This window comes from Chiloscyllium plagiosum, unplaced genomic scaffold, assembly GCF_037043375.1.
Source record: "Chiloscyllium plagiosum isolate Xiang-an unplaced genomic scaffold, Cpla_swu_hap1 HiC_scaffold_13, whole genome shotgun sequence".
Taxonomy (NCBI): Eukaryota; Metazoa; Chordata; class Chondrichthyes; order Orectolobiformes; family Hemiscylliidae; genus Chiloscyllium; species Chiloscyllium plagiosum.
The window spans coordinates 21,835,442-21,856,011 of record NW_028270151.1 but is presented as its reverse complement, the minus strand read 5'-3'; the positions used below and the strand labels follow the sequence as shown (position 1 = coordinate 21,856,011).

Here is a 20,570-nt window from a genome sequence, read left to right as displayed (position 1 = left end):
CTTGAAAAATTTCACTAGGTTTATCAAGCAGTTTGGATACAGAACTGGCTCAAAGATAGAAGACAGAGGGTGGTGGTGGAGGGTTGTTTTTCAGACTGGAGGCCTGTGACCAGTGGAGTGCCACAAGGATCGGTGCTGGGTCCTCTACTTTTTGTCATTTACATAAATGATTTGGATGCGAGCATAAGAGGTACAGTTAGTAAGTTTGCAGATGACACCAAAATTGAAGGTGTAGTGGAGAGCAAAGAGGGTTACTTCAGATTACAACAGGATCTGGACCAGATGGGCCAATGGGCTGAGAGGTGGCAGATGGAGTTTAATTACATATAAATGTGAGGTGCTGCATTTTGGGAAAGCAAATCTTAGCAGGACTTATACACTTAACGGTAAGGTCCTAGGGAGTGTTGCTAAACAAAGAGACCTTTGAGTGCAGGTTCATAGCTCCTTGAAAGTGGAGTTGCAGGTAGATAGGATAGTGAAGAAGGCATTTGGTATGCTTGCCATTATTGGTCAGAGTATTGAGTACAGGAGTTGGAAGGTCATGTTGCGGCTGTACAGGACATTGGTTAGGCCACTGTTGGAATATTGCATGCATTTCTGGTCTCCTTCCTATCAGAAAGATGTTGTGAAACTTGAAAGAGTTCAGAAAAGATTTACAAGGATGTTGCCGATGTTGGAGGACTTAAGCTACAGGGAGAGGCTGTACTGGCTGGGGCTGTTTTCCCTGGAGCATCGGAGGTTGAGGGATGACCTTATAGAGGTTTACAAAATTATGGGGGGCATGGATAAGATAAATAGACAAAGTCATTTCCCTGGGGTCAGGGAGTCCAGAACTAGAGGGCATAGGTTTAGGGTGAGAGGGGAAAGATATAAAAGAGACCGAAGGTGCAACCTTTTCATGCAGAGGGTGGTACATGTATGGAATGAGCTGCCAGAGGATGTGGTGGAGGCTGGTACAATTGCAACATTTAAGAGTCATTTGGATGGATATATGAATAGGAAGGTTTTGGAGGGATATGGGCCGGGTGCTGCCAGGTGGGACTAGATTGGGTTGGAATATCTGGTTGGCATGGACGGGTTGGACCGAAGGGTCTGTTTCCAGGCTGTACATCTCTATGACTCTAAGCATGGTTTCCTTTTCATCAAGGCTGATTTTGTCTGATCATGTCCTCATTTTCCAAGCGCTTTACTATTAAATATTTTATAATGAATCCTATAATTTTCCTCACCGCTGACATCAGACACACTAGTCTACAATTTCCTGCTTTCTCACTATCTCCTTTTTAACAAATGGGATATATTAGCTACTTTCCAAGCTCTAGGAACTGTTCCAGAGTCTATGGAATCTTGAAGGATAACCACTGCAGCAGCCACTGTTTCTCAGGCCATTTCCTTAAATACTCTGGGATGTAGACTATCAGGGCCTGGGGATTTATGAGCCTTTCATCCAATCAATTTTCTGAACACCATTTCCCTATTAATACTGGTTTCATTCAGTTCCTCTCTCTCATTAGACTTTCGATATTCCATCATTGTTGGGATATTATTTGCATCCTCCTTTGTGAGGATACAACCAAAATGTGTATTTAATTGGTTTTCCCTTCCTTTTGTTCTCCATTATAACTTTCTGACTGTAAGGTACCAACATTTGGCTTCATTAATCTTCTTCTCTTCACATACTTACAGAAACTTTTACACTCAGTTTGTGTACTCCCCCTAAACTTACTCTTGTACTCACTTTTCCGCTTCATAATCAAACTCTTTTTTTACTCCCTTGCTGAATCGAAACTGTTTACAATCTTCACATCTATTGCTTTTTTTGATCAATTTGTGTGCCTCTTCCTAATATCATCCCCAGTTTCCTTATTAGCCATGTTTAGGCCATCTTTCTATTTTACTTTTGTGCCAGACAATAATGATGAATTAATGTCGTACATTCATGAGGTGTTTAAATGTTTGTCATTTCCTATCCACAGTCATGTTCTCCTATAAATCATATCTAACTCACATCATTGTTTCCTTTATTTAGATGCAGGACCTTAGTCTCAGAATCAATGACAAAGGGTGCTATGCAACACAGCTCAATTGCTAAAAAAACAAAATACAAAATATGACAGTAAAAGTATTAAACTTGAAAACTGCATTTTTTAAAAATCCCTAGAGATACTCATTCATGGTAACAACTGGAAACAAAAATACTGCACTGAAGTTATCTGCAAGATCGTCACCAGGATAGCAAGGAACCCAAGCTTGGCATGCAGTGGGAAATTTTGCAGATGGCTAGGAGTTTGTCCCAGTGACAGTATCTTGGCTATAGCAGCACAATCCTTGGCAGAAGTTCTTCCATCCCCTTCCTGGGAGAGTGTTAGGGTTTAATACAACTAAACAGCTTGCTCAGCAATTTGAGAAAGCAGATAAAATAGATCATATTGCTGTGAGCGTGGAGTTATACACAGGCCTGACAAGTTCTGGAACTTATTCGTACTTACCTTTATCTTTTGGCTAATTTCCTTCACAAAAGAACATGTGTGAACTAGATGAGGTTTTGAGACAATACAATTAACTTATCACAATCATGACTGATTCCAAATATATTTAATTGAAAGTTATTACCCCAATGATCACAGTTGGATTTAAATTCCTATTTCCAGATCATCAGTCCAGATCTCTGGATTACTTGTCTTCAGTCATAATTAATCCACTATCACTGGGTAATGTCCTTCAGTTATGTCAAAGTAACCCGAGGCAATTCATGCCCATACCATTTCATAATGTTGAAAAACTGTTTTGGCTAAAATATTAACAAGTTGTCTCATTTTGTAAACTGCACTTACACCCAGGAACTTGAACTTTGCTTTGAGCATTTCCTGTACTCCGGCACTATTCTGAGTAAGCATTTTCGCTATGGTTTGGTTCAAAGGACCATTTTCCACATATTGCACCAATTCAGGACCACTGGGTAGCACCTGTGGTGGTGGGAGTTGGTTTGGTGTCAGGTTATTTCCAATATTCTTCAGAACGTCAACCATTTTCACAATTGTCTGGAAAAAAATATAGAATGCGTAAATTCTCTCTGATTGGCTAGCCAATTCTCTATCATCTACTTCAATTTACATTGATTAACTGCAATCTTGTGCAAAAACTAAAGGCAATTCTGAATAAAATAAAAGTACATGGAGAATAAATATTTGTATCTACTTTGGAAATATGAGATCCAGAAAAATTCTGGAAAAATACTGGACATAGTTATAAGGTGCAAGATTAGAGTGGTGCTGGAAAAGCACAGCAGGTCAGGTAGCATCTGAGGAGCAGGAGAAATCAATGCTTCAGGCAAAAGCCCTTCATCCGGAATGGTGATGAAGGGCTTTTGCCCGAAACGTGAACTTTTCCTGCTCCTCGGATGCTGCCTGACCGGCTGTGTTTTTCCAGCACCACTTTAATCTTGACTCTGATCTCCAGCATCTCCAATACCCACTTCAACATAGTTATAAGGTACGATTGTTCACAGAATATAATCTTCGACAGCGTGTTTTCCAGTACAATACATGAAACAGAATACCATATGGTCATGGACTAAAAATGTCACATTAGGATCTAAAGATACTTGGATGAATAATACTTGACAAGGACATTCAGACTCTTAAAATTATAGTGAAGCCCAAACGTTGAAAGTTTATATGTTCATTTTCTCATTGAAGCATTCCTGCTCAACAAAGGTGCTATTGCTGCTACTCCTCTCTCTCTGAATGAAGATTGAACTTCACCCAGACTGAAACTTCCTCCTCTGTTCACCAGCTGTGGGAGCAACACTTTGTTTTCTCTCTCTTTCCATTTAATTTCTGGTTCTGGGGATAAAATTGCACCATCCCCTCTGCCCACACTCAGGTCCCATAGGTGAGACAGGGGACCACTCCTTTGTCAGGTGGTTGATGAAGGACGTAATGAAGGGGCAGTGCTCCAAAAGCTAGTGGTTCCAAATAAAACAGTTGGACTATAACCTGGTGCTGTGTGATTTTTAACTTTGTCCACCCAATCCAACACCGGTTCCTCCAAGTAGTGGTGCAGTAGGCAGAGTTCAGGCCCTTGAGCCCAGATCATATCCATTCTGTCCAATTTCCCTTTATTTCCGCTTCATCTCCCTTTTTCAATTTTTTTTTTGGTTTTCAGTGTTTCTTACTTGCCTTTGAGGCCCTGGAGGCAGCAACAGTAATGGAGCATGGCATATCATAAACCCAGATGGTGGCAATGGTGAGGCAGCAAAGGATGGCAGTAGTGGAGTTCGGCTATGAGGGATGGCAGGAGTTGCCATGTGGTGGTCTGGGCTGAAGCCTTGTGAGTGGTGATGAAGCCTAGTGCTACCGGTGGGTCTTAGCCTAGTGCAGATCAAATCATGGCCAGAGCAGGGGAGAGCAAGCCTTCTTGAGGGAAACCCAGCTTGGAACATTTTCAGGCCCATGGTTTAAGAATGGACTGTAATGTTTGAAATTTTAAATGTATTTATTTGTTTTTCTACTTTTATGCTAAGAAGATTGTAGTGCTGAACTTTTTAACTTATTTCTTTATTTTTCTATTTAGATTAGATTAGATTACTTTACAGTGTGGAAACAGGCCCTTCGGCCCAACAAGTCCACACCGACCCGCCGAAGCGCAACCTACCCAGACCCCTACATTTACCCCGTACCTAACACTATGGACAATTTAGCATGGCCAATTCACCTGACCTGCACATCTTTGGACTGTGGGAGGAAACCGGAGCACCCGGAGGAAACCCACGCAGACACGGGGAGAATGTGCAAACTCCACACAGTTAGTCGCCTGAGGCGGGAATTGAACCCGGGTCTCTGGTGCTGTGAGGCAGCAGTGCTAACCACTGTGCCACCGTGCCGCCCTGTAACTAAGATTTTGTACTTGGGTACTTTGCCCTAAGATGGCTCCGTATTTGGCGACATTGTACACTTATCACTGTACTCTTGTACCTCGTACATGAGTACATGTGGGAATAAAACCTAAATCTAAAATCTTCCATGTTGTAAGTAAATACAGTATAAGCTTGAAAGTTAGAATAATTCATTTGCAAGTTACAGATTTATAAAATTAAGAATGTGAAGATATCCAGCAACCTAACTTTTTCTTGCTGCTTCCTCCAACCCCGAATCCTTGCTGGCTTGGATATAGCAAGGTTACAGGTAGCTAGCATCCATTTGCTTTCCTGAGCTCAGAGTATGGGCAAATCACTGGAAATCAACCTTTGGCATCTCCTCATGTTGGTTATGTACCCACCACCCTACACCTAACTGTGGTCAGACACTACATGCCCTTCAATCTGAAATTAAATGAGTTCAACATTGGAAAGCTAGTGTGCTTCCAATTAAACCTGTTGGACTATAACCTGGCGTTGTGTGATTTTTAATTTTGTACACCCCTGTCCAACACCGGTATCTCCAAATCATGATATTCTGTTGACAGACTGAGTTAACTGATTTCAGAAGGGCTAATAATTGAGGTGATATAATGCTCACAATCATTCAGCACACATGAATCCATCCAGCCCCTTTCAATTATGCAGACTCTTTCAAATCAGTCCACTCCTTTACTCTTTCCCATTCACTCTGCATTTTCCACCTCCTTTTAACGCATTACCAATAACCAGGAGTTGAATGAGAAATCATAAGGTTTCTCTACAATTAATCATGTCCAGCCTCTTTCAGCAGGAACATTGGTTGTGACTATTAAATGACAAATGAATATTGGGTCACTTAGATATTCAATTGGCATAGGAACAGGAATAGGCATTTAAGTTCTTGTGTCTGACCTGCCATTCAATTAGATGGTTTATCTGCCCTCAGTTACATTTTGCCACTGTTACTTCATATCCTCTGATAGACTTTAATACAAATTAGAAGACATAGTCCATTTGACTCTCTACTGCTCCACAATTCTTTAAAATCATGACAGTTTAAATTGTTGCAATTCCTTATTCCAACCACCCCTGATAACCATTAATGCCAGTATTAGTTAGAAATCTGCCTCTACCTTCAATATTTTCAATAAGGTCACCTCCATCACTCTGTGGTAAGAGAGTTCCAAAGACTCTCAACCTTGCAAGACAAAAAAATCTCCACATCTCAGTCTTAAATAGGAGATCCCTTACTTTTCAACCATGTCCTCTAGTACGAATCTCTCCCACGGAGGGGAAACATCTTTTCAGCATCTATCCCTCAGGATATTGCATTAACAATGATATCTCATTCTTCTATCCTCCAATGGATACAAGTGCAGCCTCTCCAAACTTTCCTCATTGGCTGACCACCCCATCATAGGCACCAGCTGAATGAAGGGACCAAATGTATGCTGTACTGGTTTTAATTCATTGTCTTAAATAAGAGGGACAAGACTGCTTACAGTACTCTGTATAATGCTCCATTAAACAGTAGGAAAACTTTCCTACTTTGTTAGTCATTTCTATAGAATAAATGACAACAGTCCACTTGTCTGCCAAATCATGTGCTATACCAACATAATAATTTCATGAGATTCATGTACCAAGGCTCTCAGATGTACCCATGGTTACATAATCTCTCTCCACATAAACAGTATACCACTTTTCTCTTCTTTCTGCTAAAGTGGACGAGTTCATGTTTTCCCATATTATACTCCATCGGTTAGACTCTTTTTGTACTCCTCACAACTCATAGTCCTTTATGTATATTATCAGCAAACTGAGCAACCATACATTCCATTCCTTCATCCAGATCTTTGAAATAAAACGTTTGTAACTGAGGTCCCAACACTGATCCCTTTGGCACAACATCCTACCAACCTGAAAGCAATCCATTTATGCTCATTGTCCAGTTCCAAAGGGCCAACCAACACTTTATCCAAGCTAAAATATCACCTCCTGCAACAAGAGCACTTACTTTGCACAGCAACCTTTTGATGTGAGAAATTATTTAAACATTTTACACATCTTAAAGTCATAAAGCATGCAAACAGGCCCTTCAGTTTAACCAGTCGATGCTGAACATAATGCCAAAATAAACTAGTCCCACCTGTCTGTTCCTGGACCATATTCTTTCAAACCTTTCCTATTCCAAACCTTTAGATGTATCTATCTAAATGTATTTTAAACATTGTAATCATACCCACACCTACCACTTCCCCAGGATGTTCATTCCACATGCAAACCACCCCCGTGTACAAAGATTGACTTATGTCACTTTTTAAATATCTCTCCTCTCACCTTAACAATGTGCCCCCACTCACAAAATCCCTCCTCCTTGGGAAAAGACAACTACCATTAACTCTATCTATAACTCTCATTATTTTATAAACTTCAATCAGATCGCCTCTCAATCTCCTATGCTCCAGGGAAGAAAGTCCCAGCCTATCCAGCCTTTCTTTATAACTCAAATCTTCCATTCCAGCGACATCCTGGTAAATCTCTTCTGGACCCTCTCCAGCTTGATAATATCCTTCCTATGACTGGACGACAGTATTCAAGAAGATGCCTCACCGATATCCTGTACAACCTCAGGTTGACTTCTCAACTCCTATATTCAAAGGTCTGAGCAATGAAGGCAAACATGCTATTTAACAACCCTGTCTATACGTGATGCCAACTTCAAAAAATTATGCACTTGCACCCCGAGGTCCCTCTGTTCTACAACACTACCATGTATTGTATAAGCCCTATCCTTGTTTGCTGTACCAAAATGCAATACCTCGCATTTATCAAGATTGAACTCCATATGTCATTTTTTCAGCCATTGACCCATTTGATCAAGATCCCTTTGAAATGTTAGAAAATGTTTTTCACTGTCTACTGTGGCATTAATTTTGTTGCTGGCTGGAAACTTACTAACCGCGTCTTCTATATTCTCATCCAAATCATTTATATAAATTAGAAACAAAAGAGGACCCAGAGGTGATCTTTGTGAACACCGCTGGTAATAGACCTCCAGTCTGAAAAGCAACCATCCACCTTTACTTAATCAAATGCTTTCTGAAAATCTAAGTATTGAATTGAATTGAATTAAATTTATTCTAACGTGTACTGAGGCACAGGGGAAGCTTTGTCTTGTGAGCAATAAAGGCAGATCACACAGTTAAATAGCATGGATAAGTAAATAATAGGTAAACAGCGGCAAAAACAAAAACACAGGTACAGGCTAATGTTCAAAGTTTGTGAGTCAATTCAATATTCTAACAACATTGGGATCCTGCAACCACACGTGATAAATGTGCATTTCAACAGCTTCTTCATTTCCCCTCGCCGCACATTATCCCAGGCCCAAGCCTCCAACTCGGCACCACCCTCCAGACCCCTGTGTCCTATCACCTTCTCCCTCACCTTCATCCACCTATCGCTTTCCCCCCTACCTCCCTCCCATTTATCTCTCAGCCCTGACCCACAAGCCTCATTCGTGATGAAGGGCTTATGCATGAAACGTTGAGTCTTCTGTTCCTCAGATGCTGGCTGACTGGCTGCACTTTTCCAGCACCACACTTTTGACAGTATTCTAACAACAGTAGGGTAGAAACTGTTTCGAAACCGACTGGTGCATGAGTTCAGGCTTCTGTACCTTCTCCCTGATGGTCAAGGTTGTAGAAAAGCATTGCCAGGGTGGGATGGATCTTTAAAAATGCTGGTGGTCTTTCCTTGACAGTGGGCCTTACATTGCTGGTTCTTTGTTATCTACGTCATGTGTTACTTCCTCAAAGAACTCTAACAAATGAAACAAATATGCTTCGCTTTCATAAGTACATTCTGATGCTGCCTAATCACATTAAGATTTTCTCAGCGGCCTGTTACTATCTTCCTAATAATAGAGTATTTTCCCTATGAATTATAATCCAACTGTCTCAACCTTGAAAACTTGCATTGACTCAGCACTCACAGTTTTAAGGATTATAGTTTCAAAACTGTATTGTGTAATTTGTGAAAGTGTGCTTCCCGATTTAACTCCTGAATAGATTCACTCTCATTTTAATATTGTATTGCCTTGATCTAGGTCATCACTATCACCAGAGAAACAATCTTCTGTATCAACCCTTCCAAACTCTTTAAACATTTTCAACACCTTGATTAGATCAGATCATTTCACTCTTCAATTGCTAATGTGCACGAAGAGATTATCAGAAATTGAAGTCAATGGCAAACAGGGGGACACTTTCAGCTGGTTGGAGTCTAGCTGACATTAAAGGAGATTGATTGTAGCTATTGGAGGTGAATTATCTGAGTTCCAGAAGCTCACTACAAGTAAGCTCCTTAGAGAAATGTCCTGGGCCAACCATCTTCAGCATTCTCTTCATCATAAGGTCAGAATCAGGATTGATGACCTTATAATATAAAGCACTATGCATCGGCTCTCAAATACTAAGAGGTCTAATCCATGTACAGCAAGTCCTGAACAATGTCGACATATAAGGACAGATTGATACCATCCATCATTCAATGGTCTGGCAGACACAACAATTCAAACATTGAAGGCAGATTTAAAGAAACAGCATACGGCTTCATTAGATACCAAACTCTCCCAGTTCCTGTTTGATGACAGGACCATCCCTCGTGCAACTACAGGGATAGCTCTAGCAGAACTACAAATGGAGAGCAGCCTCCACACCAGGTTAAATCTAATCTTCCTAGACTTGAGGAGCATGGTGAAACAGCATCAGAAATGCCAATACCAGACACAAGACTCTGCCAAGCAAGAGAGTCAGTTTACTTCAGGGGATGATGTTTGGTGTAGGAATCACAGGAATGGCCCTGCATGGGTAAGAGGCATAGTCAATGCAAGGTTAGGTCAGGTAATGTATAAAGTTTGGGTAGGAGCAATGGTCCTGAACAAGTACATGGTCCATACGAAAGCTGCAAACTCACAAAGGGTGCAGGAACAGAATGTTCCCAGCTCCTAGCCAGCCCTTCTGACTGTTCTGGAACATGTGGGTTCTCCCTCTCCATCAAGCATTGAATCTGAGATGGACACAATGGACGTTGCCACCTCAATGCCTTTGCCGCCTGAATACAGAATCTATTTCTTCCGAGATGCTCCATGTGCAAGATGCGAGATACTATGAGTTACACATAGTACACAATGGAAGGGTTTGAGGAATCTGACCCTGTGCTAAAACGCCCCAGGAGGAGCTTAAAAAAAAATGGACCATGTCCTCAGACTCAGCAGGGAAGGGATATAATGACTGTAACAAGGTTAGTCAGGTGGACCTCACAGAACATGACTTCCCTGATTGAAGCTGTTAATCTGGTCCAATCAGGGGAGGCCTGCCTGACGGAAACGAACAGGAGTATCCACCTCCATTTTGATTTAATCCCTGCCCTCCCCTTTACTTTTCGGTCACATAGCCTTTGTTGAGAAGGGCACTGCTTGTCACTGGCCACTCGCATGTTTCCCTTCTTCCTCGTGGTGGAATATAAATAAAGATTTACACTGTTGTTTTTCGCTGTGTCCGACACCTGCACACACACGACAGCACTACCACTGTTAGGCGGTAGTGTGGGGGGAAAATGAAAAAAAGAGTGTCAGAGGTTCTGTCCATTCTGAGATCTGGCTCTGAAGAAGCTGAATCAGTGTCAAGGACTCTCCACAAGTAAATAAAGGGTGACTTGGTGACAGGATGCCAGTCTCTGTGGAGTTATCTTACAGTCCAGTGTAAATTACCTCCCATTTTCCAACATCAGGCTTTGGTGTCATAGTTTGGGCCACTCGCTTATTCTGTACATTACCCATTACAATTGTTAGGTGCAGCCTACATTGAAATCAGTGCCCTCCTAAGTATTTACCAACATCGCTATATTCCTTCATCAAGTTGTTACTAAATATAATGAAACCTAAGACCTTGGAATAGCTCCTGGGAAAAACCAGTTATCTACACATTGCCCTGTTTCTATCACATCCTGGTATTCAAAGCATCTATAATTTTCCCCAGGCTGTCTCTATCCTTCACAATCAATTTCCAACCAAATCTGTATGTTGCCTCCTAGCCTAAGCACTTTTGTTTTTACTAATGATGTTGAATATCATCAAATGCCTTCTGTAACTCCACAAACACTAATAAGACAACTTCCTCACTTGCCTTCTTAGTGATCTTTGCAAAATAAATCCCAAATGCTCCTCAGACCTAATCAACTCATATTGATGCAGGTTTTCAATCACCCCAACCTTAATGACAAATCTCACTCATTTCCGTATGATTACTGCTAAAGTATCAAGCCTGTAGTTTCCCAGGTTCTCGCTGCATTCTCCCTAAAGAATAGTGTGACACTTGTACATTTCCCATTGACTGACATGATCCTGGAATGATTGGAGCTTTGAAAGATTATGATGAATTGCTTCACATAATTGTTTTAATATTCTGAGGTGAAAGATATTGGGTCCTGGAGGTTCAGCTCTTAAATCCCATTATTTTCTCCACTGCCATATTGTTTATAAGTTCCTCCCAATGATTTATTTCAGTTTACTTTCTCTCACAAGTATTTCACCCTGTTTCCCAGTGAAATTGAAAATCAATACATCAGTCATTACTTTTTTAAAAAAAATGTATCCCTTGTGAAGTGAATATTGGCCCAAATAATCCCGTTTACCTCCCTCTTCTAAATATATTTACAAAAATATTCACTTTTTGTCTTTAAAACCACAAGAAATAGGAAGAGGAGTGGGCCATTTGGGCCCCTTTTGTGTGCTCCACCATTCACAGCTGATTTGCCAATTTTCATGTCCACTTTCTTGCATTATCACCATGATTCCTGATTCTTGTACTAGTCAATCTCAGGCTTAAATAGACACAAGGACTCTGCCCTCACAACTCGCTTTGCCAAGGAGTTCCAAGGCTCAAAACCTGTGAGAGAGGACATTCCTTCATATCTCAGTCTTAACCCCTTTATTCTGACCCTGGATTGTTTGGTCCGAGACTATTCCAAAAGGGGAAACATTCTCTCAGTATTTACCTTGTCAAGCCCCTTAAGAATCCTGTATGTTTCAATCAGATCACCTTTCATTCTTCTAAACTCCGGTTAGTAGTGTCCCATCCTGCCCCCTGTAAAAACGCCATCCCATTCTCCCAATTCCTTCGACTCTGCCGCATCTGCTCCCAGGAGGACCAGTTCCAAAAACGCACATCCCAGATGGCCTCCTTCTTCAAGGACCGCAATTTCCCCCCCGACGTGGTCGACGATGCCCTCCACCGCATCTCTTCCACTTCCCGATCCTCCGCCCTTGAACCCCGCCCCTCCAACCGCCACCAGGACAGAACCCCACTGGTCCTCACCTACCACCCCACCAATCTCCATGTACAGCGCATCATCCGCCGCCATTTCCGCCACCTCCAAACGGACCCCACCACCAAGGATATATTTCCCTCCCCTCCCCTATCAGCATTCCGTAAAGACCACTCCCTCCGTGACTCCCTCGTCAGATCCACACCCCCCACCAACCCAACCTCCACTCCCGGCACCTTCCCCTGCAACCGCAGGAGGTGCAAGACTTCCGCCCACACCTCCCCCCTCACCTCCCTCCAAGGCCCCAAAGGAAACTTCCATATCCGCCACAGATTCACCTGTACCTCCACACATATCATCTATTGCATCCTTTGCACCCGATGTGGCCTCCTCTATATTGGGGAGACGGGCCGCCTACTTGCGGAGCGTTTCAGGGAACACCTCTGGGACACCTGGTCCAACCAACCCAACCACCCTGTAGCTCAACATTTCAATTCCCCCTCCCACTCCACCAAGGATATGCAGGTCTTTGGACTCCTCCATCGTCAGACCACAGCGAAACGATGGTTGGAGGAAGAACGCCTCATCTTCCGGCTAGGAACCCTCCAACCACAAGGGATGAACTCGGATTTCACCAGTTTCCTCATTTCCCCTCCCCCCAGCCTGTCTCAGTCAAATCCATCAAATTCAGCACTGCCTTCCTAACCTGCAATCTTCTTCCCGATCTCTCCGCCCCCACCCCAGTCTGACCTATCACCCTCACCTTGACCTCTTTCCACCTATCACATTTCCGACACCCCTCCCCCAAGTCCCTCCTCCCTATCTTTTATCTTAGCCTGCTGGACCAACTTTCCTCATTCCTGAAGAAGGGCTAATGCCCGAAACGTCGATTCTCCTGTTCCCTAGATGCTGCCTGACCTGCTGCGCTTTTCCAGCAACACATTTCCATCCCAACCTGTTTAGCCTTGTTCATAAGATAATCCCTCCATACCACAGATAATCTGAGTGAACCTTCTCTATATTGCCTTAAATAAGGGAACCAAAACTGCTCATGGTACTCCAGATGTGGTCTCAGCAGCACCTTGAACAGTTGCAATAAGATTTCCCTACTCTTAGCTGTCTAAAAAAATGGCCACATGGTGACTCAATGGTTAAATTGCTGCCTCACAGCACCAAGGACAAGGGCTCGATTCCAGCCTTGAATGACTATCTGAGTGGACTTTACACAGTCTCCCTATGTCTGCATGAGTTTCCTCCAGGTACTCCGAGAATTTGTATAGGGTATGAGCAGGCAGGGAGAGTTATGTTCTGATTCTGGATTAGTGGTGCTGGAAGAGCACAGCAATTCAGGCAGCTCCGAGGACAGGAAAAATCGACGTTTTGGGCAAAAGCCCTTCATCAGGAATAAAGGCAGAGAGCCTGAAGCATGGAGAGATAAGCTAGAGGAGGGTGGGGGTGGGGAGAGAGTAGCATAGAGTACAATAGGTCAGTGGGGAAGGAGATGAAGGTGATAGGTCAGGGAGGAGAGGGTGGAGTGGATAGGTGGAAAAGGAGCTGGGCAGGTCGGACAAGTCCGGACAAGTCGAGTTGCTGGAGGTTAGAAACTAGGATGAGGTGGGGGAAGGGGAAATGAGGAAACTGTTGAAATCCACATTGATGCCCTGGGGTTGAAGTGTTCCGAGGCGGAAGATGAGGCGTTCTTCCTCCAGGCGTCTGGTGGTGAGGGAGCGGTGGTGGAGGAGGCCCAGCACCTCCATATCCTCGGCAGAGTGGGAGGGGGAGCAGGACAACAATACTCCTGTTTCCTTCGACAGTCCAAAGATTTAGAAGTTATGTGGATTGGCCAGGCTAAATTGCCGGTAATGTCCAGGGATATACATGGAGAGGGTAGGGGGTGGGTCAGGGTGGGATGCCCTTCAGAGGGTTGGTGCGGACTTGATGGGCCAAATGGCCTGCTCCTACACTGTGGGGATTCAATGAATTTTATACTCCAACATGCTTGAAATAAGGACCAACGTTCCATTAACCTTCCTGATTATCTGCTGCACCTGTCTGTCAGCTTTTTGTGTATCATGTTCAAGTATCCCTAAGTCTGTTTGTGTTGCGGCTTTCTGCAGTTTTTCTGTTTATATATTCTGTTGTTTAGTCCTCCATTTCAAAATGAACTTAATATTTCCCCATACTGTGCTCCATTTGCCAACTTTTTGCCCACTTACGCAACCTATCAATCTCTCTCTTTCTAAACTTTATTTCTCTCATAATCTGCCATTCTGCCTATTTTTCTGTCAATAGATTTGGCAACAGTACGTTCACTTACTTTCTCATTTATTGTAAACAGTTGAGGTCACAACACTGATTCTTGCAGAACCCCACTGGTCATGGATTGTCAACCTGAAAAAGAAATCATTATCCCCACTTGCTGTTTACCTGCCAATTGGCCAATTCTCCAACCAAGCTTTTAACCTTTTGTGAGGTACCTTGTCAGACACCTTCTGGCAGTCTTAATACAGCACTGTTACTTTTTTATAATGTTTATTTTATGTTTCATTTCTAATGTTTTTCTTTGAGATTTATTGATTTATATCTTTATGCCAATCTGCTTAGTATTAAATCTTTTGCATGTTTGTAAACAACTTAGAGTCATAGAGTCATAGAGATGTACAGTACGGAAACAGACCCTGAGGTCCAACACCTCCATGCCAATCAGATATCTCAACCCAATCTAGTCCCACCTGCCAGAACTCAGCCAATATCCCTCCAAACTCTTCCTATTCATATACCTATCCAAATGGCTTTTAAATGTTGCAATTGTACTAGCCTCCACCACTTCCTCTGGCAGCTTATTCCATACACGTACCACCATCTGCGTGAAAACGTTGCCCCTTAGGTCTCTTTTATATCTTTCCCCTCTCACCCTAAACCTATGCCCTCTAGTTCTGGACTCCCCGACCCCAGGGAAAAGACTTTGTCTATTTATCCTTTCCATGCCCACCATAATTTTGTAAACCTCTATAAGGTCACCGCTCAGCCTCCGATGCTCCAAGGAAAACAGCCCTAACCTGTTCAGCCTCTCCCTACAGCACAAATCCTCCAACTCTGGCAATATCCTCCTTGTAAATCTTTTCTGAATCCTTTCAAGTTTCACAACATCCTTCTGATAGGAAGGAGACCCAAATTACACACAATATTTCACAAGTGACCAAACCAACATCCTTACAAAGGCAACATGACCTCCCATTTACTGTACTCAATACTCTGACCAATAAAGGAAAGCTTGCCAAACGTCTTCTTCACTATCTTATCTACCTGCGACTCCACTTTCAAGGAGCTATGAACCTGCACTCCAAGCTATCTTTGTTCAGCAACACTCCCTAGAACCTTACCATTCGGTGTATAAGTCCTGCTAAGATTTGCTTTCCCAAAATGCAGCACCTCGCATTTATCTGAATTAAACTCCATCTGCCACTTCTCAACCCATTGGCCTATCTGGTCAAGATCCTGTTGTAATCTGAGGTAACCCGCTTCGCTATCCACTACACCTCCAATTCTGATGTCGACTGCAAGCTCACTAACTACACCACTTATGTTGACATCAAAATCAGTTATATAAATGATGAAACGAAGTGGGCCCAGCACCCATCCTTGTGGAACTCCATTGTTCACAGGCCTCCAGTCTGAAAAACAACACTCCACCACCACCCTCTGGTCTTCTACCTTTGAGCCAGTTCTGTATCCAAATGGCTAGTTCTCCCAGTATTCCATGAGGTCTAACCTTGCTAACTAGTCTCCCATGGGGAACCTTGTCAAACACCTTACTGAAGTCCATATAGATTACATCTACCCTCATCAATCCTCTTTGTTACTTCTTCAAACAACTCAATTTCCCATGCACAAAGCCATGTTGACTATCCCTAATCAGTCATTGCCTTTCAAAATACATGTGTATCCTGTCCCTCAGGATTCCCTCCAACAACTTGCCCACCACCGACATCAGGCTCACTGGTCTATAGTTCCCTGGCTTGTCCTTACCACTTTTGTTAAACAGGGGCACCACATTAGACAACCTCCAGTCTTCTGGCACCTCACCTGTGACTATTCATGATACAAATATTTCAGTAAGAAACCCAGCAATCACTTCTCTAGCCTCCCACAGAGTCCGAGGGCACACTTGCTCACATCCTGGGGATTTATCCATCTTTATGCGTTTCAAGACATCCAGCACTTCCTCTTCTGTAATATGGACATTTTTCATGATATCCATTTCCCTACATTCTATGTCTTCCATGTCCTTCTCCACAGTAAATACTGATGCAAAATACTTGTTTAGTATCTCCCCCATTTTCTGCAGCTCCACTCAAAGGCCACCTTGCTGTTCTTTGAGGAGCTCCATACTCTCCCTAGCTTTTGTTCTTAATGTATTAAGGACATTTATGTACTAACTTATTGAATATTAACTTGTATTTTACCCTTTGTAGCATCCGTGGTTACTTGAGTGAACAGGTAGAAACATATCCCTTGAAGTGTGCGCATTAAATATTGTGTTAAATATTTGCTTGTAAAGACCTCTTTTTTTTAAAAGTTCACTGTAAACAGTTCAGCTCAGTTAAATGTATGGCCTATTCCTTTAAAATTTCCTCAGAAACATTTTAAACTTGAGTTTGTGAAGGATCTTGCTCTCTCTTGAACTTAATGTCAAACTTCTAGGTTGTTGTAATGGTGAAGATGTGTTGAGTATTCCCATGTTACAAAATATTAATTCTGGTTCTTCAATTGATCCCAAATCATAGAATAGTTCCAACATAGGAGGCCATTCGGAACGCCTGGCCCATATTGGTGTTTATACTCATTGCGATTTTTTAAATTCATTCATGAGATGTGAGCATTACTGGCTGGTCAGCATTTACTGCCCATCCTTAGTTGCTCTTGAGGAACTGGCTGCCTTCTTCACCTGCTGTGGCTTGACCGACTATGCTGTTTGGAATGGGCTTTCAGGATTTTGACCCATTGACAGAGCAGGAATTGTGATATATTTCCATGTCCGGATGGTGAGAGGCATAGAGTGGAACTTGCAGGTGGTGGTGTTCCTATGTATCAGCTGCCCTTGCTCTACCAGATGGAAGTGGTCACGCTTTCGGAACTTTCTGTCTGAGGATCTTTGGCGAATTTCTGCAGTACATCTTGTATTTAGTACATACTGCTGCTGAGTGTAGTGGTGGAGGGGGTGGATGTTTGTGGATATGGTGCCAACCAAGTGGGCTGCTTTGTCTTGGACGGTATCAAGCTTCCAGAATGTCATTGGAGCTGCACCCATCTAATCAAATGGGGTGTATTCCACTCCCCACTTGTGCTGTGTTGATGATTTCATTGTTTGTCTACCCTGTGCTGCTGCCTCTAATGATTTGTTCCAGCACCAACGTCTCTTCCAGTAAGACAAATAAAAATGGTGAAAGGGACATTTCATAACTGGGAATCGAGACACAAAGCTTCTGAGTAAACTACGCACTAACCACGCACCGCGAAAGGGGCTGAGTCAAAACATCCAGTGCAATGGAGACAGAGGCAGATAATCTGCTGACAAGTTACCGGAGTGAAACCTCGAAAAAAGAAGTTACAGAGACGGGCACTGATTAAAAGACTGTTAAGAAATGTACGTACACATTTATAATTGGTCAGTTTAGTACTTTCAATTAGTTGAATCTCACAACAGAAATATGACCGAAATTTGATCTGTCCTCGGGAGACTTGGAAAACGGCAACATAACATAAGGCACGTTTTCAGATGGCGGAGTGGTCATTTTGATAAAATGAATTCTAATAACATTTTGGGTTACGATACTCGATAAAACGTAACATACCTTGCTTCCTGCGTCTTGGTTGAGTTGTTCGTCTGATTCCAATGTCTCGCTGTGTTTTACTTCCCTTGAGTTCCACAATTCCAAGAACCAGTCCGATTATTTCCCAACGCCCGTAATCTGCAACAGCTCGCTGACGACAGGATCTACAGGGTGAGCAGTGGGAGGAGTGTACTGGAGTGAAGGAGGTCAGCAAGGTTAGCCTCCAGTGAATGTGCTGGCCCGGAAGCTTCGAAACTGTTTTCCGAACGACCATGGCCTTTCGGTACTTGTAAAGATCAATCCCAACCAAAGAGACGGGAAGCAAGCCAAATAGTAGTCTGCTGAGAGGAAACCCACAATAAATGATCAAAAAGCCTTATTTCAGTGGGAATTTAGGAGTGGGGCCGGGCTATAGGGAGAGAAATCATCCTCAACCGAGGATTCCCCCACGTTTGCTGACTGTGTCTTCAGCTGTGTCGCCAATACTACCTTCCTCCTTTTCCCAGAACAATGTCAGCATTCTGCGGGGACTGTTCCCTTCATGTCATTCCTCGATCATGCCTAACTCTTCTTCACTCCCCATGTAATCACACAAGATGTAACACTTGCCCATTCACCTCCTCTCTCTTCATTGTCCAAGGCTCCAAACATACTTTCCAGGTTGTGTGAAACAAAGCTCACTCACTTCAATAATTTCAGTCCGAGACAAGATCTGAATCAGTAGTGTCGTTTATTTCACACTTGCAAGTGGGTGTGATAGAACATAGAACATAGAAGAATACAGAGCAGTACAGGCCCTTTGGCCCTCAATGTTGTGCCGATCCAAGCCCACCTAACCTACACTAGCCCACTATCCTCCATATGCCTATCCAATGCCTGCTTAAATGCCCATAAAGAGGGAGAGTCCACCACTGCTACTGGCAGGGCATTCCATGAACTCACAACTCACTGAGTAAAGAACCTACCCCTAACATCTGTCCTATACCTACCACCCCTTAATTTAAAGCTATGCCCCCTCGTAATAGCTGACACCATACGTGGAGAAAGGTTCTCACGGTCAACCCTATCTAAACCCCTAATCATCTTGTACACCTCTATCATGTCACCCCTAAACCTTCTTTTCTCCAATGAAAAGAACCCCAAGTGCCTCAGCCTTTCCTCATACGATCTTCCTACCATACCAGGCAACATCCTGGTAAACCTCCTCTGCACCTATTCCAGTGCCTCCACATCCTTCCTATAGTATGGCGACCAAAACTGCACACAATACTCCAGATGCGGCCGCACCAGAGTCTTATACAACTGCAACATGACCTCAGGACTCCGGAACTCAATTCCTCTACCAATAAAAGCCAGTACGCCATATGCCTTCTTCACCGCACTATTTACCTGGGTGGCAACTTTCAATGATCTGTGTACATGGACACCAAGATCCCTCTGCTCATCCACACTACAAGTATCCGACCATTAGCCCAGTACCCCATGTCCTCTGCCTATAAGGCAGAGGACATACACAACCCAAATTCAATTCATACACAATATTTATATAATTTGGTTTCTTTTGTTTTACATTGCTCCTCCCCTGTTTACATCCTCCACTTCCCTAAGACTGGCCCTGTTTATCTCTTGCCTTATCTGGCCTTGTCTGTGACAAAATGCTTATTTCTGGCCTCACAAGGCCATTTGACCTCATCCCATCCTTTCCTTACCATTATCTACTCCCTCCATCTGTGCTGCCCCTCACAGCATCTTATCACTAAGCCCTTTTAATTGGGGTTTGTTCCTGTGTTTCTGTAAAAGTGGGAAACAGATGTTTATACCTACTATTTGTACAGGCGTATCTAGCTTAACTTCATCCCCTCAAAACATCTTTTCTATTTGCCCGTAATATCTACCATTGTTTTGCAGTCCCGTTTCATTCTGGCATACAATTTTAGCTAATACAAAAACAATTATATATTTCCTCCACATCGTTTCCATTCTTGTTGACTCAGCTCTTGGCTAAAACAATTACACACTGGTGTGAGTTAATTTACTTTTATATAATCAATTATAATTGCAGAATTGCAGAAGTAACATTAATTTACCTATATCCCACAATTTCCCCTTTTTCTTTAATTACCATTTGTTATCTTCTGCATTTTTCTTTTAAGCATCACCCTCGAAATTCGCAAGCATCATTCCGGAGATTTCATCCATCTTGGTCTCACTCATCTCCTCATTATTTAGTCGATAAAGTTCCTCTGCCTGATTCCCTTTTAGGGGCACCTGTTTCATTAAGGCTGTTTCAATCAGTCTTTGGGTGAGCCCTCATATACAGGGTATGACACAACAGCCAATGGCCACCAATACCCCAACTACTACTATCAGGGAAGTAAGGATGGAAACCACCACCCCATTCTACCTTCCAAACCAGGATTCAAGCCATCCCGTGAGAGATGTGTCTACTCCTGAATTCTCAGCCAGTTCCTCTGCTAAGGTAGTCAATCCCCTTAAGGCCCGAG

General features: G+C 42.9%; 1 protein-coding gene across 3 annotated transcripts in view; it reads right to left on the bottom strand.

Moving 5' to 3' along the window:
- LOC122556141 (membrane-spanning 4-domains subfamily A member 4A-like) overlaps nucleotides 1-18,241 on the bottom strand; it is a 53,580-nt gene extending 35,339 nt beyond the window's left edge. For all 3 annotated transcript variants that reach the window (XM_043702630.2, XM_043702631.2, XM_043702632.2), the window contains exons 1-2: nucleotides 18,088-18,241; nucleotides 2,835-3,041 (exon numbers count right to left, since the gene is read on the bottom strand). In XM_043702630.2, coding sequence (XP_043558565.1) covers nucleotides 2,835-3,029 — 195 coding nt within the window. In that variant the 5' untranslated portion in view covers nucleotides 3,030-3,041; nucleotides 18,088-18,241. The remainder of the gene's footprint in view (nucleotides 1-2,834; nucleotides 3,042-18,087) is intronic.
- Nucleotides 18,242-20,570: the final 2,329 nt, after the last annotated feature.